The sequence below is a fragment of the Anolis sagrei genome, chromosome 2 (genome assembly GCF_037176765.1).
Source record: "Anolis sagrei isolate rAnoSag1 chromosome 2, rAnoSag1.mat, whole genome shotgun sequence".
NCBI classification, from domain to species: domain Eukaryota; kingdom Metazoa; phylum Chordata; class Lepidosauria; order Squamata; family Dactyloidae; genus Anolis; species Anolis sagrei.
The window spans coordinates 260,626,757-260,651,664 of NC_090022.1; the positions used below are offsets into that span (position 1 = coordinate 260,626,757).

The window sequence follows — 24,908 nt, forward strand, 5'->3', positions numbered from 1 at the left end:
TGTATTATCTGGAAAAGTACAGTAACAAAAGGAATATTTCTTTTCTGTAAGTGTGTGTTTGTGCCATACTCTTGTTGAATTTCATATAGAAAACTTTGTATTGGCATTTAATAATGCTCCCCTTGATCAATTATGGTTACAAAAGTTTCTACATCAACACATTATATTGACCAGGACAAAAAAAATCTCAGATGCCAATTGTATTGTAAAAGGAAGTGTAATACTTTTTATGTTGCAGAGCATAAGAACAGCCTTCATGGAGGGGATCAAATGTCTTTCTAGTCCAATAATGTGTTTGTACAGGAGCTAGTCAGTTGCTCATTATGAAGCCTAAAAATAGAACATCCATTCACATTCTGCTCATTCTCCCCAGGAACTAATAATGAAACTGCTCCTGGTACTCTAAGGGAAATGCAGCCAGCATGACTAGTAGCCACTGATACTAGCCAACCTCCATAAATATGTCCATTACCCCTTTAAAGCTGCCCATGTTGCTGCTATAGCTATATCTTATGGCAGAGAATACCACAGTTTAATGCAGTAGTGTGAGGAAGTGCTTCATTTATCTTCCCTGAATGTTCTGCCATTCAATGGATAATCCTGGGCTCTGGTGTAAAATGAAGGAGTCCGCTTTCATCCACTTTCTCCATACCACGCATACTTTTATAGCAAGGGCGGCCAAAGTACAGTATGTGTCTCGCATCAGCCCCTCACCAGTCTCTCCCAACTTCCTAGCTATTTTTTAATTCATCGTGGCAATTTTTGCTCCTTGAGGAAAGCGCTCCCAAACATTAAAGTAGCAATACCTCCAAGCCACCCCACAAGTACCCAAAACCATGTATTACACCCAAATAACTTTATTTTTCTCTTTAGTCCCTCTTAAAATGGCAACAGGGCATCACTTCCTATTGCCATTTTGAGTGGGACAACAAGAGGAAAAAGGAAGTATTTGGTTTTGCTTAGGGCAGTGGTTCTCAACTCGTGGGTCCCCAGATGTTTTGGCCTTCAACTCCCAGAAATCCTAACACTGGTAAACTGGCTGGGATTTCTGGAAGTTGTAGGCCAAAATGCCTGGGGACCTACAGGTTGAGAACCTGTGCTTATGGGAAGGGGAACCTGGCTTAGAGGAAGGTGAAGCCTGAAGAGAGGCTTGGGGAGAGCTGGTCCCTACACCCCAACATAGTTATCCACCTGCCTCCTATCATAAATCTCCTTACTTGCTCCAAGCATGCTTATCTTTCCTCACAGCAAAGTTGCTCCACAGCCCTGAGCATATGCCCTTTTTTGCAATTTACCCTTCTGTACAGTATATATTTTTCAGGTGCACTGACTACTAAGTAGGCAATAATATCCTGAGAGGATTATGGCATGGGAAATTTACATAAAAATTAATTTTATGTAATTTTCTCAATAAAAATGCACCTATCACAGAATTTTGTCCTTAGACACCAGAAGAAATAAGAAAAGCTTTGCTTCTATGGACTGTTATACATGATAAGAGCCCTCCTACCGTTGGAAGATTTGTTCATTCAGTTCTTTCAAAAAGCTTCATTATCCAAAGTGATTTGCAAAGGTTTGTAAATTAGTGGGAAAGACAAGAGTTTTTCTTTTGCAGCAACGTGGGCAATTTTCATGTTACTAATTTCTTCCTCCCCTCCCTCCTTAGATCTCATTTTCTTTTACCTTGTACTCAGTGACAAATTTAGGAAATTAATGCCAAGAGACGGGTGTCCTTTGATCATTTATCAGAGAAGTTGTGTAGTAAAAAACATTTAGCTAAATATTAGAAGAACTGAACATCAAAAAGAAAGCGCTCATGATTTCATTGAAATACAGCAGAAGTGAGAAATTTGCTCAGAGCTGAGGGCATCCTTAGAAAAGCATTACGAGATAAAGAGATCCACAGCAAATCTGCATAACTTATGATGTTAACTGACACAATTTGCATAATATCTTAAGACGTACACCAGTTGCTGTTTTGGCCAACAGATTGCACTTCTGCCATGCAAACAGATACAATGACAGAGATGTTCACGCGTCACCTTGCAGCTGATCAGCAACAAGCATAAGGGAATTCAAGTGTCACTTTATGCCACAGAAAGGGATCAAGTAGAACTAGTTCATTCTGTCCAGTGACTGGTGGTTTTTCAACAGCAGAGGAAAAAAATCTCTAACTTTATCAGTCTTTCTAAGTATGCAGCACAATTAGCCTTAAGCACCAACTGTAGTTCAGTCTTTCAATATAATTACAAAAAGAGAGCACATATTTCGGTGAACAACATTAGACCCAAATTTCACTTTTGTTGCACATCTTTGGTTGTGGCAGTTTATTTTCATTTTGGAAGGGGTTTGGGCAGTTTTTGAATTTTGGTGGATCCATCTCATTAGATTAACATTCTGCATCACACAGTTTTATCCATCTGAAGCATTCATGGTCACGAGGCAATCACCTGCTCTTGCCTTTAATGTTGGCTAGGAATGATGCTCTTCAGATTTCTTTCAGGTCTCTGAGAAATTAGGACACACAGATGTAGCAATTCCGCATTTCTCTCATAGTGACAGGGAGCAGAACTTTTAAAAAATTGAATAAAAGTTGAGATACTCAAATTATGAGTTCACAGGATGCAGAAGTCCCTCAGCAGCAGTTTGTTTGCCTAAACCATGGAAAAACAGAGACTATAGCTAAATGTAGATTTTGGAATACTGTTGGCTTCTAAGTTCATAGGCTTCAATCCCATTATTTCTCAGGGGTTCTTTTTCATCCACTGTGTCGATATCTTTCATCTGTGGGAAATAAGCAGGAGAAGCCTTGCATTCATAATGCCTATCAAGGGACTTCAAGTGTATCAGCATATGGAGAGCATAGGCCAGGACTAGAAGCAAGATCAGGGACATCACCAGGCCCATCAGGATTGCTGGCGGGAAGAGGGAGGCACAGTCTTTCGCATACGCAAATTGCCCATCTTCTATGTTAAATCCTTGAATCTGTTAAAAGAATAAAATAAGAGCATGAACTAAAGATGCCTAATTGTTTTTGTTCCCACTGCTAATCAAGAAAGTGTTTCTTAACCTCGACCACATCATTTTTACCCTGACTATTTGTATTTTATTGTCATGTGCTGTCAAGAAATCCAATTATGAAGGGGAGGGGAAAGTGTGATTTTTAAAATGTTGTTTAATTGCAATTCTCATCAACCCTCACTATTTTACAATGCTGACTAGGGTTGATAATCCAACAACATCAACCACATGCACATTCCACCACTGCCATAATGAATTGAAATGCTTTAGAGTGGTTGTTCTATATTTGGATGGATTGGGGGCTCAATGTCCCTGCAAAAGTAGGAGAAGCATGGATATAAATAAATTCAGAAATTCACTATTTCAGAAATTCACTATTTCTTAACCTGAGAGGACACTTCTCTAGCCATTTTTAGCTTCTCCTCCATGATTCCATGATCAACTTCCAGTGGTATATAACAATAGAATTGCACTGGAGTACCTAGAAATGCCTAGAGATAACATTTTTTTTCCAATCACATATAAGGCAGCAGCAAAGGCAATAGCAAATACAATAATCCAAGAATAATTAACCCACAAATGAAGAGGAACAGCTAGCTATATTACAGTCCAAGGGAAAGCTGTCCAGTATTAGCCAGGGATTCTGAGAATTGTGGTTCACAAAACCAACTTCCCAAGCTATACTTTTTGTGTAGTGACAGACAAGTACAAAGCTGAGTGGCACTATGTTCTAGATGTCACTGAAGTCCATGAATTCCAAGTCCAGCATGTGAATTCTGGCGGCTCATGATGTTTAATTTCAATATAGGGAGATCAATATTATGGCGGTTTTGTGTTCTTATCCATCTCCATTTTTATTGGGAGCTGCAGACCTCTTCTCCAACCCTCAAATTCCACCTGATGTTGCTATGAGCACATCACATTGAAAGGAGAAAGCATGGGTGACCATCCCTTTAAGCGTAGAAAATCGCCCCTCTTACATTATCAGCAGTCCCGTTGTGCTTTCTGCCTCCCCATCACTATCATACATGGAAACTTAAGAGCTGGTAATACATTCATCTTACATTCATCACAAGGTTGGTATTCTTTCTTGTTTTCAATAATGAGAAACAACAATATCTAAAAACCAAGAAATCCCTTGCCCTGCCCAAAGCCCCTTACATTAAAGGAGACTGACATCAGTTTAAAATATTGGTTCTCAACCTATGGGTCCCCAGGTGTTTTGGCCTACAACTCCCAGAAATCCCAGCCACTTTACCAGCTGTTAGGATTTCTGGGAGTTGGAGGCCAAAACATCTGGGGACCCACAGGTTGAGAACCACTGGTTTAAAACCTCATCTTCCCATGAGAAAAAATGTTCTGCCCCAAATCCCAGAGGATACAAAAGACAGCAATCCAGGTTAAAACCATTGCTTTCCATGGGATCATGTTGATCTGCATAGAACCCCAAAGGATACAAGAGACAGTGACTTAGATTAAATCAATGCATCAAAGCCCATAGGATACAAGTGACTGCTGGCGGTTGGGAAATGAGACAGGACAGGAAACTTTGATGATTCCCATCAATGTGATGAGGTTGATTGCTGAACTTCCCTTCTTTCAGGACACTTCTGCCTCTTTTCAACCACGGAGGGCTATGCATGACTGCTAGATAGTTTAAACTTTAAATCGTGGGATGAGTTCAGTGCCTCTCCATGTTTGAATAGAGGCTGAAGTGTCCTGCGACTGGAATATTTCTCAATGTGTTAAAGTGGTATGTCTCCCAAAGTTAACAGCACACTCTAAAACAGACATGGGTAAACTTCAGCCCTACACATGCTTTGGACTTCAACTCCCAGAAATGCCAGTTAACTTATCGGCTGTTAGGAGTTGTGGGAGCTAAAGTCCAAAACACCTGGAGGGCCAAAGTTTGCCCATGCCTGCTCTAAAACATCTAGTATCTAGTGTTAGCAATGAGGAAGAAATGTAGAACATTAGACAAATCAAGATCCCTTTCACCTCTGAAAAAGTTATTGAAACTGGAAGGGAAGAGGGAAAGAGAAAGGAGGGAATAGAAGAGAGATGGAAAATTATTACAAGAAGCTAGTAAGGAAAATGGGTGAGATGACACTATGGGCACATGGCAGTGTCACGGGCACATGGCAGGGAGAGAACTATCTTTTAAACTAGGAGATAGAGATCTTGTTAATTTTAAGTGTTCCAAGGTCTTTTAAATGAAATCAAAAATTGAACAAGACCTGAGATGAGAAACCTCTGTCCTTCGAGATGTTCTGGATTACAACTCTCAAAACCCCTTTCCATTTGCCATGCTGATCACAACTTTAGGGAGGAGAAGTTCAGAACAACTTAAAGGCTTCCCAAATATCTGCCTGAATTCCAGAAACCTCCAATATAGATAGAACTTACAGGTACTGCAAATCATAGCTATCCATTCTAACTGTGATGTCAAACAAATGGGGATTTCTTGTTAAAGAAGGATTTAGCCTTCTTGGATAAACTGCCTGCTTTGGAGTAAGCAGTTCCCCTCTCCTTCCTACTCCTGTTATCCTCCTAAGGAGATAAGAGTCAGTAACAAGTCCATCCTTAATTGACCTCAGGATCTTGAGTGATCTTGACCCTGAACTGCAGTAGGTGAAATATCCAAGTAACAGCACCAACAAATCAGTGAGATAAAAGAGAAAGGGTAACATTTCAAAAATACACATTTTTCTACAGCAACATTGCATATTAATTATATTAATAGGTCACTATCTCGTGCATTCCACAACAGACAAGCAGCCAACTATGGCAATGTCACATCAACCATTACCCTATCTAGACCTTTCAGTAAGCAAAACTATATGTGAAGGCCTGTTCACCACAATATCTACTGTCAGTCCATATAATACATAAAATACATAAATAAATAAAAACAAGAAACATCTGGTCATATCCTGTTTCTTATTTTTATGCATTTTCAAGTCATTTCTGATAAATGGCTGTCCTAAAGCTAACCTATCGCAGGGTTTTCTTGACAAAATCTGTTCAGAGAGGGTTTGGCATTGCTTTCCTCAAAGGCTGAGTGAGATTTGCCCAACAGCAACCAGTGGGTTTCCATGGCCAAGCAGAGATTTAAATCCTAAATCCAGCATGCAAACCATTACATCACATGTTTATACACAGACCTGTTTAATAGGAAGTAAATTCTTTCAAACTCAATTCAGAATTTGTCTGGGTAACAATATTTTAATTCATAAAGAGTAAAAAAAAAACTACACAACATTTAAGTGGTTTCTGGATTATTTCATGTTTTTACCCTGAAGGTAATCAGATGATAACTAAGTTTAGAGTTAGTTAGGTTTAGGGTTAGTCCTACATGAAGATTTTGACAGAAAATGACCAATGCACATATTAGCCTTACTTGTTAGACTGATGAGACTTTATCAGTAAATATGCACTATTAAAAGCAAAGTTTTCTCTGCATAAAGATACATCAACCCTCAAATGAAACTATGACTAAAGTTCTAAGCATAACCTCACTATGTTTGTTTACCTTTTTTGCCACACATTACCTGAAAGTCAATAAAAGTAACTTCCCAGAGCTTGGCTGCATCATTGGCAGAACTGGGTGTTAGGAGTGCATCATATCTCTGCAAGTTGCTAACGTGTTCACAGTGATAAGAATAAATGGCTGGTGCATGAATTCGTGTTGCGTTGAATGTTGCTTGTACAGAGTGGTTGTAAATAAGCTGGATTTGATGCAAGGTAAACCAGTTCTGGATAGAGAGTTTGTAATAGCTGTTTGTCAGTATGAATCTGAGAAGGGGAGAAAAAAATCAGAAAGAGAAAAGAAATATTTTAATAGCCACAATAAATCTTAGCACACCATCCCCTTTTTTAATTAAACTGACATACTAAATGTATTTTATCATTGCATGGCATTTCTTTGTCAAACAAAAAAAGCCACTCTTTTTCTTCCTTGCCTATTCTATTATTTCTGCAGAATGATCTTTGGAAAACAGCCATAATGCTCAAGATTATTGTGAAAAAGAGAAGTAACAAGAACTTGTATCATATTTGTAAGTCCTCTTATATCAAACCAGCATTTCTATCCTGATGATTTAGAATGTGCTCTCAAAAGAGAAGCTGAGAAAAGTTACCTTTTGGATCACAATTTCTAGAATCTCTTGATTAGCATGAAGATTCTGGAAGGTTTGATGGTCCAACCAATAACATTTCAAGGTTCTAAAAATCACTGACAAAAGTAGAAAGCTAGAGGGTTAGTGTCACTAAATTTGCATTTGGGGCACGATGCCCATTTAGTTTATTTTCATGTTTGTGGGTTTTGTTTGAACTGCTGCTGATTATTCATGCAGTCTCTTCTGACTCTTCATGACCTCATGGACCAGCCCATGCCAGAGCTTCCTGTCAGCCGTCACCACCCCCAGCTCCTTCAGAGTCAAGCCAGTCACTTCAAGGATACCATCCATCCATCTTGTCCTCTTTCCTTTTTCCTTCCTTTTCCCCAAGCATTATTGCCTTCTCTAAGCTCTCCTGTCTTCTCATTATGTGACCAAAGTACTTCATCTTTGTCTACAATCTTTGCTACTATAATATATGTATGTGTGAAATGTCTTTGATTTAGATCTTGGAGGCTTGGCATCTATTTCCACACCCAAGTTGAAAGTTGTGTTACACTAACCTAACTCCTTGAGTTGATGTAATTATTAAAACAATATACATTGTGAAATCAGTTGTGTTCAAGGATCCAGTCCAGATGTCTTAATAAATGTGAGATAGAAATTACTGAAAAGTTCCTCATGAACTAGAAATTGCCTTTAAAACAACTAAGAAATCCATAAAACAATGTGGACTGTACCATTCATTTCAATGGACAAGAGCAAGGCACACAATTAATTCTCCACAGCAAATGAATGGGTCCAGAATATGTCCTGGATGTTGTATTTTGAGTATGTATGTGTCTTTTAATCAACCACAACATCTTCCTTCATCACCAGGACTACGTAGCAGAACTTCACTGCATCTAAGCAAAGGGTTGCAATCAATATTATTATCTTTGCTGACCCAGAGGAAAACATTCCTGCATTGATAAAGAGGTTAGAGTCAATGACCCTTCCAGCTCCAAGATTATATGACTCTTGGGGCACTTTCAATATGTACAAGTTTTTTTTACATACTATGAATAACATTTTACATAATTTTTGACTCTATGACAATTTTTATAGGTTCTGCAACATAGATGTGCCAAGATCCCACACATAACACACACATTTACACAGAGAATGCATACTTGAAAATGGTACCTGATAATAAATCCCTTTAAATGGTCGATGTCACCAAAATTAAGTGAAAGCCTAGAGCAAAAAAGAGAAATGTCAGATTAGTCTTTAAAAGGTAAATAAAAGGTAGAGGGAAAAGTAAAGATAGCTGAATGAGATGTCCCAAACAATCTAACATTTCTGCACCATCTTTCTCAACTTTCTGCCTCTTACTTCCTCTTACGTCCCTTTTCCCAACACCTATCTTGCCCCACAAACTATTTCTTTGTTCCTAGAGGATTAATAGGATTCCCAGAGCCTTCCAAATGGAGTTAACACTTCCATATCACTTTAGTCTTATGTTGGCTGGAGCTACTAGGACGTGAAGTCCAACATCAGAAAAGGCATACGGTTCTCTTCTCAACTCTATGGGCTATGTATGGTTTTCATCTCAGACAAATTGGCAGAAGCTTCACTGATTTGTCTATCTTTGCTTTGATTATATGCTAAGTCTTACATTGCATTTTCTTCACTGCAGTTTGAATCAGCAACATCTACAGTTGCATGAATCCCAAATGTTCTATCTGTTAGGTCCAGCTGAGTGTGATTCTGAAACTTAATCATGATTCTTCTGGCCCAAAACAGAATACAGGGACTTCCATTGACCGTCACATTGAGAGGGCTGTAGTGGCTGTGAATGACCGACTCTCTCTCCGAAATCTCCTTGCTGCTCATACTGTAATTCACAACCTGTATGTAAACAAGTAAAACACTTAGAATTACAATTCTAATTTTTCAAATAAAACATTAAATAAGTAAATATGTAATCCAAATATGCTTGAATATTTACACAAATGTATTCCTAGTTATTTCAGCATGGATTTCACAGCAATTGGCTTGTGGAACCCAGTAAAAGTTGAACTTATTTTAGCACTGAGATAAAAAGGTAGTCTTAATGTGTTTGATTGACTAATAACTTCAAAATAAGCGTTGCAGAACATTTAGAGACTTATTGGGGGACAGAACCCACAGGAGCCAACAGACCACCTTGCCTGTGCCTCTGCCCCCAACTGGCTGAGAGGAGGACCCTCCCTCCAGGTGCCAACTGCCCCCTCATGCCAACTGCCCCCGTTCCAAATGCCCCCCTGCACACCCTTCCCCAAATGACCCCAACTCATGCCAACTGTCCTCAGCCTTCCCCCGCCCCCTCCCTCCCAGTAGGTCTAGCCTGCCTGCCTCACCCTGGCCAGCCATCTGGCCCGCATCCAAAAATGTTTACCCATGCCTGCTATAAAGTGTGAGTGTCTAAAATATGTATGGGAAAGAAAGCACGGCCTTTCAAAAATATATAGGAGAGCATCTTTTAAATATTAAATAACATTTCTTTAGTAAGTCAATTTCTGGTATGCTGTCAAAACAGTAAATACAGCCAGCCCTCCACATCCATGTATTTCACATACCATGGATTCAGGCATATATAGCTTGAGTTTTTGAATCCAAAAAGTAGACCCTAAATCCACCATTTTATTAACAGACACTATTTCACTAGAATATTGGATATAATTGGATTTGAGCATCCATGGATGTTGGTATCCAAGGGAGATTCTAGAATTAAACTAGTGTCCTTTATATTAGCAACAAGAAATCTTTATTTAAAAGAAGAAACAGAATTGATTTTACAATTAAAATCTTAGGTTTTGGGGTTCTTAGAGAACAAAATGAAGATGATATCCTCCCAATTTTGCAAAAACACAGAGAACTTTTTCTAGCCTGATTGCACGATATGTCCTTGAAGGCTATCTCACGCCCCATTGCTTCTCTCCTGGCCATCTGCTATTTTTTTACTGCTATTTTTTATATAAACCTTGGCTCTGGTTCTCTAGTAAATGGAATAAGATTTATCAGCTCCAGAAGTTTCTGCTATTAGATTGCATATTGGTATGTTAAGCGTTAAGCAGTATATCAAAAGTTATTTTACCTAGATGTTATTATATAATTATGTGTTGTCTTTTTGATTATTAATTTTAGATTTCGGTTTGCATTTATTTTTATGTATCCCACAAAGAAGGCCATTTAAATATATACATAAGCTGAAACATGTTGAGCTTTTTCCCGAATAAAAAATAAAGACCATGTACTGAGCATTCATAGATGTATCTCCTCTTTTTTCCTGTGGATTTTGTTGTTTGCTCTCCAGTACTTGCCTCTTCACTAAAATCCCATCCCTCTTGTTCACACAATTTGCCTTTTCTGTCAAGGGACTTTTCGCCAGAAAAAAAAGCTAATCTTGAAAGAACTGAACAACTACAGGCCAATGTTTAGAACTCTGATTTTTATGGGTACGTGCAAATATTTATACTAATACAAGTAGTCCCCATGTTGTGAACAAGATAGATTCTGTAGGTTTGTTCTTAAGTTGAATTTGTATGTAAGTCAAAACAGAAACATTTAACTTTAGCTATTAAAAATAAAATTGATAGCATAGGGAAAGCTTAACACCCCTGTAATGTTTTATTTTGCTTTCTGTGCTCCTTTTCAGAAGATTTTACCTCACTTTCTGTGACAATTGGATAACTTACATGAGTGAATTTCCCTTCCTTGGGGTAGATTTCCTCTCATTTCCTATTGTCTCACTCCCATATGTAACTAGGAGTCAGATCTAAGCTGTTGTTTGTAACTCACAGACTGCCTATATAACTTTCTAGTGCCCAAAATATATACCATATTGTAATTCTGAGCCTCCTCATAGTTACTTTACAAAATCCAATATTATGATAAACATTGAAATCAGTTCAGTTTCCTGGTACCCCATACCTGTGTAATTGCTACTTGTTGTAAATTAAGTTTTGGCTTCACACTGCCATCATATCGTCGGCCTGCAGAAGAAAAACAGTATGAAAAATGCTATCTGCAGCTTTACACAACAAGAAGAAATACTGCCTATAAACCATTGTCTTTTCTACTATACATATGCATTAAAGTGAAAGTCAGTAACATAGAGTTCTAAACAATGGAATGTATTACACAGGAAGGCTTATATTTGAAGGAGCTTCAAATGTTGAGAGCAACAAAGGTAACAAGAGATAGGCATGAGGGTAATGTTCCTATATACATCATTTCTGTATTCTCTCTCCTTGGAGAATAGAGAAGAACATTTACATATATATTTTGCTAATCGTCCTTGAAATAGAGAAGGTAAGCAAAGCTGGCCTTTTAAAAACACAAGCACTTTTAATACAGTGCAGCCTAGCAAGTCAATTTCATTGCAAACAGGAGCTCAAAAAGACCCTGAGAAACCCTCTCTCCTTCTTCACCTATTCCACTATTCTCAGGACATTATACTTTATCCTTTGCCCATCCACCTCATCTTTCAAATATCTTGATAAAAGGAAGAGTCTCTATATCAGATGTGTCCAACCTTTTAGCTTCCTTGAGCCACACTGGAAGAAGAATTGTCTTGGGCAACGCACCACCATAAAACAGAAGCCACACATGTGTACAAATAACAAGAACATACTGCATGTGGTCACATTATGTCTCATACAGAATATACACTTGAATATATCTTTTTTTACAATTCATTTTACATGACATTGAAATAGAGTCCTTTTGCTCTTTACTTTAATAGATAATGTTAACTGGGTTTTTTTTGTTTCTTCTGGCCAAACTATTTGTAATTATAATGTGAATCATGCTGATAGTTATGGATGTAACATACTCTGACTATTCCACCACTCCATTCCATTGATGTCTGCAAAGTTTGCACTTGATACTCATGCAATCAAGTTATTAAAAATGTCATAATGATTTAAGTAATTTCACAAATTTGTGCTGGGCCACATTCATAGACATTCTGGACCACAGGTTGGACAAGCCTGCTCTATATGGTGGCTATACAGCAGTGGTGATTATATATTTTTCTGCCTTTTAAGCACATTTCAATTGCTCATTAAGACATTAAAAATAAAGTCCCTAGATTTTTGTTATAAGAACCGTTATCTAATTTTAATAGCTGGTGCCTGAATTATTTTCTTCTCTCCCTTCTCCGTTTATTTATATTGTCCTGCCTTTTAGAATGTAAGCCAATGTGGAAGGGCTGCATTGTTTGTTATTACTGTCATCTAGGACCATCTGGTAACATTCTTACATGAAGAGAACCAATGAATGAACGAACAAATGAATTAACTAACAAGCAAGATAGTTAGCTGTGAGACTGCAACATTAATCTTTTATATTTAGACTAAGGAGGAGAGCATATACTCAGTGTGCCAGTGAACTTTAAGAAACATCCCTTGATAATCCAAATAAGAGAGCATTATAGAATAAGTAGAAATAATTCAGGCATATTTCTGCAGCTTTTTATAATGAGTACCAAACATCATTGCTTAGAAAGTGTTATTTTTGGACTAAAATTTTCATTATAAGAAGTCAATACTATCACTCAATTTGTAAAGCTATTATTAGTAGTAGTGTTGTTGTTGCTGTTGTTGTTGTTGTTGTTACATTTATTTATACCCCGCCTTATCTCCCCAAAGGGGAATCAATTGTAAACCTTACCATTTCTTTGGAGGAGGTCTTGGTCAGAGAAGGAAAAGAAACTGCAATAGAGGGCACATAAACAATATATTAGTTTTTCAACCCCCAATTTATGAACCTTCCTTATGCTGCAAGATCTATGAGTATTACACATTGAAGAAAAAATGCTATATCAAAGGCAATATTTAAATGGAGCTTTGATGGGGGTTTTTGCCTGTTTTGTGCAAAATGGTCTTTGACTCTTCTGTAGGTATTTAGCTAGCAGCAGGTCTTTTTTCTTGTGTCTCAGTGAGGATTTCGTATGGTTTTTTCTCATTTGCTGGAGTCTAGAGCACAGGGCCCAGATGAAAATGAAAAACCACATTAAAATGTAGTTTTTTTACTCCAGACCACACCTTTGCAGGAATTTCTATGTCCTCCCACACAACTATGATAAGCAATTTCTCTTGGAACTTATCATAGAATTGCACTGGAGGACCGGGAGACACAAAAGTCAAACCCACAAATGTGGAGTACTGACTATATTAATTATTATCTCTTACACCTGTTCTAAGAATTGTGTGGCTCCATGAAGAAGGATGTCCTTGTATTGATGTTGACTTTAAATTTCAGACCCCACATGACACAATTGTTTGTCATTTCAATGGTTTATAACAGTGTTGTATACTGTTATAAATTTCTGAAAGGGCAGACCTTCAGCTGACTTTCTTCTAAACCAAAAAAGGGGAAGGGCTGCTCCTTAGAGATGAGCCATTCTGCATCCGTACCAACTACTGAAAGCTACTTTAACATATGCCTCCCGATTCATGGCACCATTTGTACAATGCAAACTGGTGTGTGGGTGTAAGAGATTATTTCTCCAGATTTGTGGGTGTTATGAAATATCTTCAGTGATTCAGAGTGAGAGGATAGCTTTATGTAACAGAAAAGGTAAGCATTGATCGCTTATTTCTTCTCCTCTTGTGTCTATGGGGAAGCACAGAGTGTGAGGCGTGACACTGTTTCTCTCCCCCCCCCCCCCCCCACTTCCCCACTTTCTTATAAATGGGGAATGGAGAGACAGGGAATGTAACATAAACAGCTAGAATTGTTTGGGTGGCCAGATTGTGGCTAACATTCCTATTTCTAGGAAGACTGTATTAGGAGTGGGAATCATCGTGCTGCCCTAAAGATGCTGTTGGGAAATCTCAGAATTCCTCGTAGGAGCTGTAGTTTTACAAGGTCTTTAGCCTTTTCTGCCAAAGAATGCTGGAGCTTCACCAAACTTCAGTTCTCATGATTCCATAGCATTGAGCCATGGTAGTTAAAGTGGCATTGAGCATTGTGTCATAATAATGATAATAATAATAATAATAATAACTATTTATATATCGCCCTATTTCCCCTAAGGGACTCAGAGCAGTTTTCACATATGCAAAAAATACAAAAGACATACAATGTGAAACACAGAACATAAGCATAAACTATTAACACAACTTATATATTAAAACCAATTTAAAAACCAGTTCCGCTCTCTTCTTTCATGCAAGGTTAGCTATTAGGGGCCAAAATTCTGATAAAGGGCCTAAATTGTTGGGTGGGCTGGGCTGAAGCTAGTGCAGAGAAAAGAGAGGCATGGGGCTGACAGAATGCTACAGTGCAGGAGCCGGTCTCAACCATGGTCATACTGGGGGGCTGGGGGCCACTCATTTCCAAGGCCAATTAAGGGACTATTTAAAGGGTCTGGGTCAGAAGAAAAAGTGCTCTCAAATGGAAGGGGACTAGGGTAATGGCTGGAGTGCAAGGCCAAATCCTAACTGTTGGCCAAGGGCTTGGAACTTGAGACTAGTCAATTTTCGAAGGTCTGATGAAACTACCAAGTCTTCAAGTTCTTATGAAAAGAGGTAAGTGATGGAGCCTGCCTTATCTCTTTGGGGAGGGCATTCCAGAGGCAGTATCAAACTGCAGTAATTCTAGGGTGTAACTAGAACTCAGGATTCAAATTGCCACTCAGTCAAGGAAAGACATTGGGTGAGCCCCCGGTGGCGCAGTGGGTTAAAGCACTGTGCTGGCAGGACTGAAGACCGACAGGTCACAGGTTCGAATCCGGGGAGAGGAGGATGAGCTCCCTCTATTAGCTCCAGCTCCTCATGCGGGGACATGAGAGAAGCCTCCCACAAGGATGATAAAACATCAAAAAATCATCCAGGCATCCCCTGGGCAACGTCCTTGCAGACGGCCAATTCTCTCACAACAGGAGCAGTTGCTCCTGACACGACAAAAAAAAAATAATTGGGTGATGTTAAGCAGGTTTTACTCTCTCAGCCTCAGAGGAAGGCAATGGCAAACCCATTCTGAACAACTCTTGCCAAGAAGCTGTCATAATAGGTTCACCTCAGGGGAGCCATATGTCACAAACAATTTGAAGGCACACAGTAATAGCATTATAAAACTAAAACAGATGCAATTCTAGCCTACACATTTTTGCCTTCACTAAGATTGCCAACATATAGGTTTCTTGATGACCAATAAGAGCCTTATTACATAACAAAGGAAAACCCACAAATTGCCCAGTGACAACACACAAATAATAAATTACATTTCCCCACAGCTGTCAGATAGCTATAACATATGATTTAGACTGAGGCTTACACCTCCCGCCCCTACAGTTAGAAATCTATCGTAAATCTGCCCCTACAGTTAGAAAAAAATTATAAAAGGAAAAAGTACCCATTAAAAACCAAGGAAAGTGTGTATGTACAATGTATGTGTAGGATGGCATAAAAACATGCTTCTCTGCTGTTTATAATACAAGGACATTCACTTTTTATATACACCACAATTCTAGCAGCTCTTCAAGGCATTTTTTAAAAAATGTTGGTATCCTTCTTTCAGATCCTACTACTCTTAAGGAAATTTTTATGTTCAGTTTCTTAATTTAGAACCAATTCGGTAAATCCTCTCAGCAATTTTACCAGAAGTAACAAGCCCCACATGCTTCCCTATTGAAGGTATTTATGTTTTTCTCACTGTGTGCCCATACGTTGGAACTTTAGGCCTAAATCTTTTTATCTGTTCATTCTGTATTTGTTTATTTTCTAACTGAGGAAGTCAGTCTATGACTGTAATAAAATTATCGTGTTGCAAGAAAGTTTAAAACTCTAGAGGTTTATGCCTCATTTTAAAAGTCCACCTCTGAGTAATGCCAATTGGTGTGAAACATCCAATTTACAACATGATTGTGGATATGTTTGTTTATATGCCCAACCAGGCATTAAGAGTGTATCCCTAAACAGTTGTTATGAACGGCAGCTTTTCAGATTTGAATGCTTAAGATAGGTTGCCTTATGCCTCTTAGAAAACCATTAGAAAAATGAAACCATGTTTCAAGCCAAAGTAACAAGATTCTACTCTCAGCAGGAAAACACCCACCAAGTGCTAAGTGTGCACCCCCTGCTGAAATATTCATAGCTCTTCTTAAAACCTAGTTGCAAGAGCAATCTGCAAGCATTTGCAAAATTCTACAGCCTGACAGGTAAAATCAGCAAGCTTTCTATTCCTATAGGAAAGCAGGTGGTAGACATCTCACAAAGATGCTTCTGTCTACAATTGTGATTTGTGTTTCTCACAGAGTCTCAAAAGAGCATTATTCAGGCATTATGCAGGTTGAGCCTCCCTTATCTGAAATGCTTGGGACCAAAGATTTTTCAGATTTTTTTCAATTTTTGGAATACCTATATTTGCAAAAAAAAAGTGTATGCAAAACAGGAGAGAAGGAGGATGACTATACATCTAACACATGGTGAGTTTTACTCAGTCAAGGAGCTCATGCTCCATTACTTTCAGAAATTGGGAAGATGGGAGAGGACCATGGGTGGCTCAACCCATTATGCAAAGTAAGCATTTGCAGTATAGTTGATTTTGCCCAGGAGCGCTCTTGAGGCACTCTTGGGGGGAAATAGACCTTGACATATGCGAGTTGTAGTTACTGGGATGTATAATTCACCTACAATCAAAGAGCATTCTGAACTCCACCAATGATGGAATTGAACCAAATATGGCACACAGAACTCCCACAATGAACAGAAAATATATATCAGTGATTGGTTGGGGGGGGGGGGGGCAAAATACTGTTTGCTTACCGTTGAAAATTACCTAGGGCCACCTCTGGAGAGGACTTTAGGTCTTGTGCCTTGACACATGAAGCAAGTGTCAAGCAAGGGAAGTGTCCAAATCCACCTGATGTCTGCTTTTTACAAGGGTTTGTGTAAGCTTAGCCGCAAGACGCAAATGGATATGTAGCTAGTCCCCTTACCTCAAAAGCAGAAGGGAGGTAGAAGCAAAAAGTTTTGAGTTGATGTGTCTTTCGGATTTTTGAAAAAGGGAGACTCAACCTGTACTTGTCTAACACTCATGTGAAGATTATAGCCATACTCAGTAGACAGATCCTTCATGCTTGTTAAGGAACCTTTATTCTGGTGTCTGAGGTCAGAATGAAAATATTCTCACCTGTCCGTTGCAGATGCCAGCAATGCAAAAGCTGAATAAGTGAAAACATGTCTTTAGCTGTTTACATGCTTTTGCATGTGCTCCCATGAATTACATGATAAGGGCTAAAACCAATTAGTCATTGTATATCAAATTCGTACTTATGATGCAATATCCAATGCATGGGCATGGCCCAGGCCAAAAACATAAGAATTGAAACGTGGCCATTTTCATTTTCATTTTGTAAATCTCAGAAATCTCCCAAAGTTGATTTCATTTTCAGCGCAAGGAACCAAAGCGATGCCAAAAATATTGCCTTTCCTCTTTAAATAAATCACCTCTCGCCATTAGGAAAGGGAAGCAGTAAGGAGAAAGCAGAGTTCGCTGGGAAAGAAATCGCAGAATTCTGGGAAATGTGGTTTGAGAAGGTGAGGATCCTTATGCCAGAGAAGGCATAAGGATCCTCACCTGTCCTAAATTACATTTCCCAGAATTCTGCTCAGCATCAGAAAGCCCCAATCAAGATATCCGTAGCAGCAGCCAGCCAGCGTTCCAATAAATTGTTGAAAATGCAAAGAGGAGAACTGGCTGATAGTAAGTAAATCTCTGTGCTGGGCTGGGAAGAAATCCCTAAATGGAAGTTCTGTTGGTTAATATGAGATACATTAAATGTTGTGTAATTGGTTAAGCACCCAAACCCAAAGGATGCTCATAAATGGTTTTTCTTCATCCTGGAAAGAAGTGTCTAGTCATGGCTGCAGGGTTTGGTCCTGGGCCCAGTACTATTCAACAACTTTATTCATAACTTGGATGAAAGTTTAGAGGGCATGCTGATCAAGTTGGCAGATGACACCAAATTAGGAGGGATGGCTAATACTCCAGAGGACAGGATCATAATTCAAAATGACCTTAACAGATTAGAGACCTTGGTCAAAATTAACAAAATTAATTTCAACAAGGACAAATGTAAGATTCTACATTTAGGCAGAAAAAATGAAATAGCTCTTGTAGTTTTTTATTGTTTATAAAAACTTTGAAATTCCCCAAAAATCTGTGGATAAGTGAAACATTCTGAAACTTGATGGGCTAACAGTGGTAAATGCGTTATACCATTGTAGCACATTTCACCCCAATAGCTGTAAAAATGAGGGCGAAAGGAGCCCCTGAAATTTCCCCACTTGTACAATTACTACAACAAAAAAAGTAATGGAATTTTTTTACTTGTTATAGTAACAAAATTTTCACTAACAACAATTTAGAAACACTTTAGAAATGAAACACCAGTGTCCCCTAATTTTGTAATTAGTTTTGAGATGTTATTTTCATCAATCACACAGTCCTATTAGTTACAACTAATTTAAGCCTCAATAATGTCAATTTGTCCAAAACAGGTAGGACTAACACTGGATTTAGCCTATGTGTAAATGTATTATGTCCATATTTTGTGGTTTCTCAAAAAACCCTGTAAATACTACAAAAAGTGCTATTTGAATATGCGTGGATGCTTTTGCATGGCCTAAAATCAAACTCAGGCTAGCGACACATAACAGTTCCCTAGGGACTCTTTCTATCAAGCCACAACTACATATCATATAGGTCCATGGCATCTTTTGAAATACACATTTCATGAAAACGAGAAACTGAATGCATTTTATAAGTTTATTCATACCCTGCTTTTTACTCAGAATTGAGACCCAAAGCAGCTATAATAAAGAGCGGGGGGGGGGGGGGGGGGAGAGAGAAACCAAAGTCCCAGATGGTCTTCCTCACAGCTGTTTTTCTGCTTAACCTGTCTTTAAACTGCAGTAAAAAGATATAAATCACCACATATTTACCTTAGAAGAAAGAAAACAATGGAGGGGGCATTTTGAAAGTAAACAACTAATCAACCCTTTCCATATACCTATTTCCTCATACTCTGATTATAAAAAGTTAACAGCTATGCTTCATTAAAAATATAAGAAACATGGCTTTCAATTAAAGCAGCACAGCACAAATGCAATCACATTGTGCCCAATATCAGTAGTTATTCAGCTAAAGCAATGCAATACTTTCATATTTACCATTAACCACCCACTTTTTGATGCATGATTAATAAGATGCCCTTGGCTAATACTGCTGTAACAATGATGGTCAAAGTAGTCAAACAGCAACATATACAACAGTTTTTGTTATAATGGGTTTACTGCTTTCTTTGGCTCTATTCTGACAGTATTTATAAGGGCTCAGGCTTTTTAGAATGAAGAAGCAATATATTCACATACTTGTTTGATTCGCTCAGTTGCCTGAGATTGAGGAGAAGAGTTCTCAGGTTTGTGGCAAGTACTGAACTGGACAAATACAAGCAGTATATAACTTTATTTCCAGATTGTGGAAGAAGCAACAAGGGGATCAGCTATTTGGATCTGATCCTAACCAACACAGGGGCTCTGATCAGTACAGTGGAAGTGGTGGGTTCCTTAGAAAGGAGTGACCATGTGTTCCTGAAGTTTGTGGTACAGAGGAAAAGAGAAACTAACGGCCCTTCTACGCTGTCATATAACCCAGATTATCAAAGCAGGTAATCCACATTATCTGCTTTGAACTGGATTATCTGAGTCTAAACTGCAATATATCCCGTTCAAAGCAGATAATCTGGATTTTATATGACAGTGTAGAATGGGCTTCAATCTTCTCCTAAAAGGAAATCAGTGCTCAACCTGAGCAAAAGGGAGCAGACTAGGTAATAGGGGGAATGCAATCCAAAATAGGTAACGATGCAGTCAGGAATACTACAAATTCAAGTCACCAGAGCCAGATGAGCTACATCCAAAAGTATTGAGGGAACTAGCAGAAGTAATTTCATAACCACTAGCAATAATCTTTGAGAATTTTTGGAGAACAGGAGAAGTCCACAGACAAGAGGAGGGCAAATGTTGTCCCTATCTTCAAGAAGGGGAGAAAAGGAGAACCCTAACAATTACCGTCCAGTCAGCCTGACATCAATACTAGGGAAGATTCTGTAGCAAATAATTAAGGAGGTTGTCTGTAATCACTTAGGACCTCTTCATCCTAGGACACTTCCTGGATGAAGACAGGACGGTGCCAACCAGCCCATCACATGACAAAATCCGACTTTTGGAGGGGCTCCATCCAGGAGTCCTAAGGACACAGGGCTTCCTGTTTTCTCATAAGGTAACCTAGGGAAAACACAGGGGAAGCTGAGAAGCAGTAGTTTTCCCAATGGGAGTTATGTGGGCTGCTGGGTGACATTTCCCCCCACTGCCTCACAAATGCCCCCATTTAGAAACATGAATATGTAAATTCATGTTTCTAAAACCTATCATTTTTGAGGAACTTTTTTCAAATAAAAAAGCCCGATTGTTATCTTGCTGCTAGATAATGTCATCTGATAAATAGGCATTTACACTCCTTTATACATATAATCTGATTTAATTGGGCATTATCTAGCGATTAGCTATTCCAGTCCTTTTCATTAGAGCTAAGCCAATTTGAGTTCTACTAGTGACAGACTAGACTGAGTAGGATAAACACACATAGATATAAAAGTATAACATTAACATTTAAAGAAAGTTGCTCAAAAGTCCAAACTGTATAACTGATAGGCCAGGGTTGCATACAGATTGCTATTTCAGTGGAATAATTGATTTGACGCCCCAAGAGCATCACAAGTCCTGACTGGGCATTAATGGTTTCATAACATACAAATGTAATGAAGACAAGGAGGCACCTTGAAGAGACCCTGACTAGAAACCTGTAAAAACTGCTTCTTCTACATTCATACTTGTTAACAGTGAGAAAGTTGAAAAGCACATCTGGTCTACTTGCTATTATTACTAAGGAAGTAGCTGTTTTGTGGAGTTTGTTTGTTGTTTACTCTCAACAAAATACGTTTGTTTGTTGTTTACTCTCAATAGGTTGCATCCTAGTATAGAGACAAACTGGTAGCAAAGCTTCTTTTGTTTCTGTTTTTCCTGCTAATTTTGCTTTGTTTGTTTGGGCTAGAAGGTGGGATTGCTACAGGTCAGATGCCACTATGTGTCCGACATTCTCATTCTGCACTCAAAAGTATTTCCCATTTGGAACAAGTGTCACTGTAGCAGAAAATGCAACACTATTACTAGAGAGAGAGAGACTATATATATAGAGAGAGAGAGAGAGTTGACACTGTTATATGTATCTTACTGTACCTTGTGTATTCTGTTGCACTATTACGTGCTTTTGTAAGCCACCCCAAGTCCCTTTATATAACAACTTTATTTATATAAATAAAGTTGTTGTTGTTATGCATTCTTTTCTTAATTGCAAGAGTAAGTTTAGAACTAGAGATATCTGTATTTCAGTCGCTACATTTGAGACTCACAAAGATTTTACTGAAAGCTGCCAGGTACCCCTTGCTTTGCCCAACACAGAGGGTGCGATTAATCAGTGGTTCTCAACCTGTGGGTCCCCAGATGTTTGGGTCTTCAACTCCCAGAAATCCTAATAGCTGGTAAACTGGCTGGGATTTCTGGGAATTGTAGGGCAAAACACCTGGGGACCCACAAGTTGAGAACCACTGGTTAAGATCATAACAGCTCAGATGGTAGCTATGAACCAACAGCCTGAACTTTAATACATTTAAAGGTGCCTAAACATTACAACTTACAAGGCACTATAACTTGCCTATGAGCTCAGCTCTTGCAAAGTTTTGTCTGTTTTTCGAATTACTTAATCAATGAGATCAGGCTTGCCAGAGAGATTAAAATGGGATTCTTTGGTAATGTCAGTAGAAAAGGAAGTAAAAGGACAGAGTAGGGCATCTGAGTGGAGAAGATGGTGAAATGCTAACGGGGGATAGGGAAAAGGCAAAGCTGTTCAACACTTTCTTTATCTCAGTCTTCTCCCGAAAGGTGATTGGTGTTCAACCTCAGCAATATGAAGTGGATGAGGTAATAGGCGATATGCAATCCAAAATAGGTAAAGAAGTAGTCCAGGAATATCTGACTATTCAAAATAAATTAAAGTCACCAGAGCCAGATGAACTACATCTAAGAGTATTGAGAGAACTAGCAGAAGTCATTTCAGAATCATGGGCAATAATCTTTGAGAATTCTTGGAGAACAGGAGAAGTCCAAGGAGACTGGAAGAGGACAAATGTTATCCCTATCTTCAAGAAGAGAAAAAAGAGGACCCAAGCAATTACAGTCCAGTCAGCTTGACATCAATACTAGGAAAGATTGTGGAGCAGATCATTAAGGAAGCAGTCTGTAATCACTTAGAAAAGAATGCTGTAATTACTAAAACTCAACATAGATTTCTTAAAAACAAGTCATGTGAGACTGAACTTATCTCTTTTTTCAATAGAGTTGCAAAAAAGATGCATAAGGAAGAGGGAGCAGGCTTGTTTTCTGCTGCCTTGGAGACTAGGACTCAAAACAATGAGTCCAAATTACAGGAAAGGAGCTTCCAGCTGAACATTAGGAAGAACTTTCTGACTGTAAGAGCTGTTCAGCAGTGGAATTCTCTGCCTTGGGGTGTGGTGGAAGCTCTTTACTTGGAAGCTTTTAAACGTAGGCTGGATTGCCATCTGTTGGGGCTGCTTTGATTGTGCTGTTCCTGCATGCAGAGGGTTGGACTAGATAGCCCATGTGGTCTAGTCCAACTTTATGATTGGTGCAAACAAACATGTATAACCAGTGATGTGCCCAAGTATAAACATCTGATATGGTCAATTGGTTTTGTTTTTTGCATTGATTTAGCATACATGGAAAGGCAGTACAAAACTCAAAACAACATGAAATGTCTGTGTTATGTTCATTCTGTTGGGTATTAGCTGAGTGGCTAAAAATGTATCAAATTGGTTTCTTAAAAAATAAAAGAACTTCCACATTATCTTTCAAGTCTGTCAAACCAAGTGTACAATAATGTCTTTCATCAACAGATGATCCTGAACTTCAAGGTTGACATATGACCTTTTCAACTTCATTCCATTAGGTTACATCACCTTTCTTCATGGAATCTGGCAAGGGTGCATTATTTGGAAACACTACTTGGTAACAGATCTGCCATAATCACAGCAAATATTCACACTGTATGATACAGTATGTTTTAATTCATCAGTTAACCCAGACACAGATCTCTTAATGCAAGCTTAAGCAAAGCACCACATGCCCTTGTTACCCTAAATGTACAGACTGTATATCATTAGCTTTGAGTCTCAACATGATCATCATCTGTCTAACATTTTAATGTTGTATTGACTCTGAAACTTGATGAATCTCATTCAACTATTTTCACTGTTTCTACAATTTCTCTTTATAACCTCTCTTGACTCAAAAACACCTGCTGAAATATTCAAGATCTTTTTGTATTGCAGCGATTGAAATCATGTGGTACAGCAAAGAAAACATTAGTGTTCAGGTGGCTTTATTTTCTGCTCAAACTGATCCTGCATCCACATCCATACAATAAGGTTGTTTTTCCCCCTTTCTTTTTGTTTTACAACACCATCAATGGTGTTTGTGAATATGTATTTTACACCTACGAGGTTTTATTTATATCTCAGTTATTAATACTCCAGAAGGAAGGCAAAGTCAAAAAAACAAAGAGGAGTGTAATGTGGACCAGTCAGTTTTAGAACCTATTAAGCTTGAAACAGAAAAGAGGATCCATTTAATCTGCAATCTAAAATACAGTTTCTCAAGAGAAGTTCCACTAATATTAACATCCCTGCTTTCAAGTAAACAGCTTATGGCAGAAGCATCTTTAGGGTTGAAGTGCTGGATTCTGATTTTTTTTTAATTTAAGAAAATCTAGCTCTCAGCTTTTTGATACAAAAATGTCTACAGCTCTCTTCAGCACACAAACATGTAAGCCACTCATTCACCTATATCTAACAAGCGTGCGCATGGAATTACTCACCTCCTCTCCATCCTCCCAAACAACTGGTCCACAGATGCTGAAAATCCTACAAAGAAAAAGAGAAGTAAAAGCTTAATAGGGATGTTGCTTTCCATCGAGAAATGAATCAGACCTCCCCAACACGCAGCTCATCTGTTCATGTGGAGGAAAGAAACCTGAGCCTCCGTTCTCAGGAGCCATGTGATGGATAGCTAAACCAACCAATGGGAAGCGACATTTCATGCCACATGAGCTGCCATGTACCCTCTCTGTACATAATAAAAGGCTGCCTTGGGCTTTTATCTCTGTTGAATAGATGTTGTCCCTTTTGTGACAGCCAGGTTGTGCCAGGGAATTAGAGGAAAAGGAACACTTGAGGAAATGCAATTGATAAAAAGAGGATGTCTTTTCATAAAAGTGCTTTAAAAGTAGAATTCACCAATTTAAGGCTGTAATACAATGCACTCTCATCTGCAAGAAAACCAGATTGGAATTAACAGCCCTTCACCCCAATATATATAGGATTGCACTATGCATGTGATTTTGTGACTTATTTGCTTCAGATGATGAGGAAACAGACTGATAGCTTATAATGTTTTCTTATGATGAAATGTATAAGAAAATGTTTTCAAATGAAGCAACAGTTTAAAGTAATGGAAATAACAAAGCAGGACAATTAACTGCAACAGCTATACAATTGCTATGGCTAGCTCAAGACATTTTTGCTTCCTGAGGCGCATACAA

At 38.5% G+C, this 24,908-nt stretch overlaps 1 protein-coding gene across 1 annotated transcript; it reads right to left on the minus strand.

The window, feature by feature from the left end:
* Nucleotides 1-1,728: 1,728 nt before the first annotated feature.
* LOC132767116 (V-type proton ATPase subunit S1-like protein) lies at nt 1,729-24,377 on the minus strand. The gene is made up of 7 exons (XM_060761730.2): nt 24,186-24,377; nt 12,837-12,877; nt 11,094-11,155; nt 8,797-9,029; nt 8,325-8,375; nt 6,573-6,816; nt 1,729-2,985 (listed from the first exon to the last, which is right to left on the minus strand). The coding sequence occupies exons 1-7, from the start codon at nt 24,278-24,280 to the stop codon at nt 2,683-2,685; spliced, it is 1,029 nt and encodes a 342-aa protein (XP_060617713.2). The 5' UTR covers nt 24,281-24,377; the 3' UTR covers nt 1,729-2,682.
* Nucleotides 24,378-24,908: the final 531 nt, after the last annotated feature.